This window comes from Boleophthalmus pectinirostris, unplaced genomic scaffold, assembly GCF_026225935.1.
Source record: "Boleophthalmus pectinirostris isolate CB_2022bp ecotype Guang Dong unplaced genomic scaffold, ASM2622593v1 HiC_scaffold_3, whole genome shotgun sequence".
NCBI classification, from domain to species: domain Eukaryota; kingdom Metazoa; phylum Chordata; class Actinopteri; order Gobiiformes; family Gobiidae; genus Boleophthalmus; species Boleophthalmus pectinirostris.
In genome coordinates, this window is record NW_026571299.1 from 42,038,353 (window position 1) to 42,043,643 (window position 5,291).

The 5,291-nt window shown below is 40.3% G+C and overlaps 1 protein-coding gene across 3 annotated transcripts in view; it reads right to left on the reverse strand.

Annotated features, from left to right (window-relative positions):
• Positions 1-768: 768 nt before the first annotated feature.
• The window catches only part of pdzrn3b (PDZ domain containing RING finger 3b), a 136,307-nt gene continuing 131,784 nt past the window's right edge, over positions 769-5,291 (reverse strand). For all 3 annotated transcript variants that reach the window (XM_055161038.1, XM_020935839.2, XM_055161039.1), the window contains 5 exons: positions 4,530-4,628; positions 4,093-4,155; positions 3,900-4,001; positions 3,299-3,415; positions 769-2,838 (listed from right to left, as the gene is read on the reverse strand). In XM_055161038.1, coding sequence (XP_055017013.1) covers positions 1,369-2,838; positions 3,299-3,415; positions 3,900-4,001; positions 4,093-4,155; positions 4,530-4,628 — 1,851 coding nt within the window. In that variant the 3' untranslated portion in view covers positions 769-1,368. The remainder of the gene's footprint in view (positions 2,839-3,298; positions 3,416-3,899; positions 4,002-4,092; positions 4,156-4,529; positions 4,629-5,291) is intronic.

Consider the following 5,291-nt stretch of genomic DNA (forward strand, 5'->3'; position numbering starts at 1 on the left):
GTCATTTGGGTTTTCACTCATTTTTGTAGAGACGGCAGATTTTCCACAAAACACTGTAGACTGCATCTTTTTGGGGTGGCTGTTGGTTTTGAATCTGAAGCCACTCAAAAATGTCTCCACAGAGGAAGGAGTTAATTTCACAGTACTTTTTGTGCTCTTTCTCTACTGTACTCAGGTTAGAATCTGAGCTTTGTTTTAAGACAGTCAGCTGGAATTACAACAAGTAAGCTGATTTGTTACAAGTTCCTCTCAAAAAACATTACAGTGAGCATTAGTCAACAGTTTTTCTGTTAGTTATTTTACTTTTCAGACTTTTTGGCAGTATGCTAATGTGTCACCATGGTAACTGCTGAATGTTCCTTCTTAGCTATACATATATGGTACCTCGACCGGTTCGTTGTGGAGCTCTTTGTTGCTGTTATTCATGATGGCATGCGATTCCCTGTCTGTGTGCACTGGTGTATGAATGTGTGTGTGAAGTGTACTACATAAAAGTGCTAAATAAAAATGTGACCATTTACAATTTACATCTTAAATATCACTTTGTCTAAAGTTTATCTATGGATGCTTTGCCTACTTCAAATAACAATGGCAATTTTTTTTACAATAGTATTCGATTTATGTTATTCTATCCTGGTCTCCACTGAATTCTGCATTAGGCTATTATTACGAAACACAATTATATTTCCCCATGCAAAAGTTCACCATATACAGAATAGGACAATAATTTATTATTTCTCTCATTTTACAAAAAGGCAAAGAGTGGCTAACTAAACACTTGTTACATTGTTATTCTTTTGGATACATGAACCCCTAGGAACAATAAAGCATGCAGCGTCTGCCAGAACATCAGGAACACATGGCTGGTGTTGTTCAGTGTGGCAGATGAGCACCTTGAAAAAATAGAGCTAAAAATCATATTTGTACTAAACAATTTACAAAGGTGTCTTTAAAAGGTTTATACATTCTACCTGGCAGGGAATTGGAATTGTTTCCATAAAAGCATTAATAACAGTAAAATACTGACAAAAATATATATGGTACAAACAAACAAAACATTTCAATTATGTAAATGCTATTTTATGTTGGCACACGGTTTATACATCAAATCCTTTACAATCGTTCAACAAAATGTTCTTCCCAAACTATTCAAAAGAGCAAGCACAAAAATTGAAAATAGTATTGAAAGAATCCAACTCAAAGGGTCCAGTTATTATTTAAGAATGTTCTGTTCAATGACAAAGTAGACAATGTCCGCCAAAAAGATTTTTATGTACAAATATTGCCACATTGAACGAGGCAAGAATCTCTACCCCAAGCGGTAGTGTCCTATCTACAGTCCAGTCAATTGCTGCTTTGGGCAAGCTCTCAGACTGTAGTGACAGACAGGAGTGAGTTGTACACCCTGGTCCCATCTGGCGACTTGGTGCCATGGGTAAGCAGTTCTTGGATGGTCATCCAGTTGTCAAATATTTTCTTGTTTCTCTTTTTCATCATCTTTTTATGGCTGAGTTGGATGATGTTGGGCTCCTTATGGTCTTCAGCAGCAGACTGCTCCTTGAGACAGTCAGCACGACTCTGCTTCATAAACTCGCGTCTCTGCCTCTGCTCCTTGGCCCGGACTGCATGCTGCTTTCTCTCCTCTTTGCTCCAGTAGCGGCCCATCTTCAGCTCACTGATTGCATCATCATCTGTGGTCATGCCACTGCGTTCTTCATGGATTCTAAGAGCACGTTCTCTCAGCAGCTTATCTCGTACTGGGCGTTTGGTGATGTACCGCGTGCCGTCACTGCGAATTTTTACCTTCCACTCCATCTTTGGGTCAAGGTCGCTGGGGCTGATGGGGTCACGACACATACTGACGAGGCTCACTTGACTCTGGGCGTACTCTACAGCGGATTTCTGTTGGATGAGCTGCATGTAGCTCTGGTAGTGCTGTGCATGGGCTGGGATGTGAGCGTGCTTGTATGGTGAGTGTGGAAATCCACGAGTGGACTTTCTCTCTTTGGGTTCAGGTTGTACTGCTCCATCTTGTTCTTTTGCTCTGCTGCGACTTGGCCCTCCAGCCTCCAGGACGGGAGACAGCAACGGCTTCAGCCCACGGCCCGTAGCACTGACAGAAGGCCCTGCTGCCCCCTGGTTCTCTCTGCGTAGAGAGTTATCTGGGGATAACTCTAGTGTTAGCGGTGTGCTACGACAGCTCTCCCCTGTGTTATAAGCACTGGAACTGTCCTTATCGGATTTCTCAGGCAACTCGGTGATGTCCGATAGTTCGTGGCGACGGGCATCAATGCTGGTGTTGTAATTCCGGAAGCCACTGTTGTGGAGCATCCAGGATTCACGGCACTGCTCTCTCAGTTGTTGCATCTTGTGAGCCCGGACAATGTTCAGGCACTCCAGCTCTATGGTACGAAGCTCTTCATTTAGCATCTCCAACTCTTTATCCACACACTCGCCATCCTGCCCAGTAGCCCCTTGGCAGTACACCCCCTCTACTACCTGTCCCATCTGACACTTAAGCTCCAGTAGCTCCCTGAAGCGCTCACATTCATCAGCAGGGATACCCAGAAAGTCTGTGTCAGTGTAGTCAGCAGATATGAAGGATTCTCCACTGAAAGGCAGGTCATTACTTCCAAGCGTGTCCTGGCTGTAGGTTAGCTTACGACAACTGCCCAGTGTGTTTGAGGCCGTGGTGTGGTCGTCACACAGGTTTTCTTGCTCAGAACTTTCATCATTTCTTGTACTTTCATCTGTGCGACCAACTCCACTGTCTTTCTCATGATGGTTGGATAGCAAAGTGGCCGTGTCTGTGGTGCCGTCATCTTCTTCATGCTTTTTCTGTAAGCAAACAAAACAAAATGGAATTCAGAATGATAAACGTGATGTAATTTTGATGTGTTCGGTTGTGCAACATAATAGACAATCTCAAAGTTAATTTTTATCTCTTTTGTAGTCTGTTCTGACTTAGTACTCCTTATCACCTAAGGAGTACTAGGCTTCACTGCTCCCACAGAATGAGTGTGTATGTAGCTCTCCATATTAACTGATTCATTCTATTATTTATGCCTATGTCGATAAGTTTTTAAGCCTGAGCAATATAGAGACAAACACTTCCTGATCAAATAGATATTATCATAATACATGTCAACTAATTAGCTTATATCTATATTTTTTTCCCCCTAAGTCTAGGAAATGATATATGATCATATTAAAACTATGTTAGTAGATCTGGCTCCAAAGATTAGGTTCTTTGTGAATAGTAGACAGATTAGATTAGTTAGATAGATGGTGTGTGTACCTGCTGCAGCATGCTGGCTGTGAACTGCATGGCCTGGTGGTGCTGTTGCTCCAGCATGTCCATGTGAAGGTCATCCAGGAAGTCATTCCTGTCGTCATCCATCCAGCCTTCATCCAGCTGAGACACAGGGAGGAACAACTCATTAGACACACAGGCAACTTCAAACCTTTACTTGGGAATCACAGAATGTAAAGAGCAGGCTGTGAGATTATGTATTATGTATTATTATGTATTTTTTAAAATACAATACAAAAATACATATAAATTGTCATATGAACTGCCTGTCTGAACTGTGAAATATTTGTCATGTTATATAAAAAAGGTGATGTTGTTCTGTTTTCTTTTCTTCTTATTTGCCAGGGACGTCAGATATAAATATACTGGGAGTAATTCTGGAATATTTTGTTTTCATGTTCATCATTAGATTATACTGTATGTTAAGGTACACTTTACTGTTCCTGTGGGGAAATTTGTGCATTTGGCTTTGTCAGCTGGAGGATTTTATCTATGGTGCATATGTTTTGGGTTGCTCAGGGAAACCTGAATTCATATTCCCATTTGAGGTAGAGATGACATTCAGTAGGTTCTTCTGAGAAATTACCTGTATTTCTGGCCGGGCCACAAGCAGAGAAATGTTCCTGTTGCCCTCACTTGTCAGTAGTGCCACAGCATCTTCACGGTTTTGGATCTCAACTCCATTGATCTAAAGACAAATGGATTTGCGCGAATTACAATTGTGTCCAATATTCAACTTATTACTTATATGCTAGAATTCTGCAATAGAGAATACCAACCTGAATGATTTTATCTCCTTCTCTGATGCGACCATCTTTTGCAGCAATGCTATTTGGGTCAATCTAAGGTCAAAACAATTGAAGGTGAGATATCAGGTCATTATAATAGGTGAGCAGCCTTCTTAAGTATATTGCCTTCCATAATATCAGCAGTTATTACATTATCAAAGATCAGAGTATGATGAATGGGTCTTTATTGTTCTCAGCTGAAGTTGTTAAAGAGGGTGTATTTTACTTGTATGGGGTACCACATAACATAGATCACATGTTTTTTTTATATTGGTTTTCAATGCTTTATTTTCTGAAAGCAAATTATTCACATGTTTTATGAGTTTAAGTTTAATTTTTGATACTTTGAGTCTCCCTTGAGTATAGTAATCTAAAAAAAGGAAAGTCATCAGATCTCTACAACAAAGTAACAAAAACAATGTGCATACTTCACTTATGTAGATTCCAGCCTCGTCTTCATCATCAGTCCTGTAGCAAATGGTCAGCCCCAGCTTTTCTTGGATGTTAGCTCGATACAAATCCACTTCCTGAAGAGACACAGACAAAGAGCTGAAAGAACTTACTAAAATAGGTAGCCATATGCCATCCGTCACTGTAATGTTTAAACTGGATGCTGGTTGGCCATTGGCTTCCTATTTGAAATGAGGAACGATCACTGGCCCGTAAATAGACAGAACACCGTTTGTCATTTGTCAAAAGCTGTAATCTCCTTGATACAGATACTAGATACAGGGCCAGAGAGGTTCAGGGGAGGTTAAACTACCAAAATGGACCGACACTCAAAACTAATGAATGAAATACTTTAAGGGATCAGACAGAAAAGCAGCTTTGGGTATCACAAAAGGTGATTCATGTTCCAATACTGAACAGTCAGGTTCCTCAGAAAATGCCACCTTTTTAACCACTTAAGAACAACTGATGAAGTATTTCTCATTAGGAATGATTTCACACGAGCAGGAAAAGCAGATAGTAGTTAAGAAAGAGTATGTTTAGCTATCATCAACAAAAATGACATGGCAGAAACAGTACAAGGACCCCTAGGCTGAAATGACTAAGCAGGAAGCATTCTTTGTTGTAAATTTTACATACTTTTTACTTCATAATTTTGGACATAAATATCATCCTAACAAGAAAATAGTAGTAATTAAATAGATATACCTTATAGTTACTTGAGTCAGCGGTTACTCTCA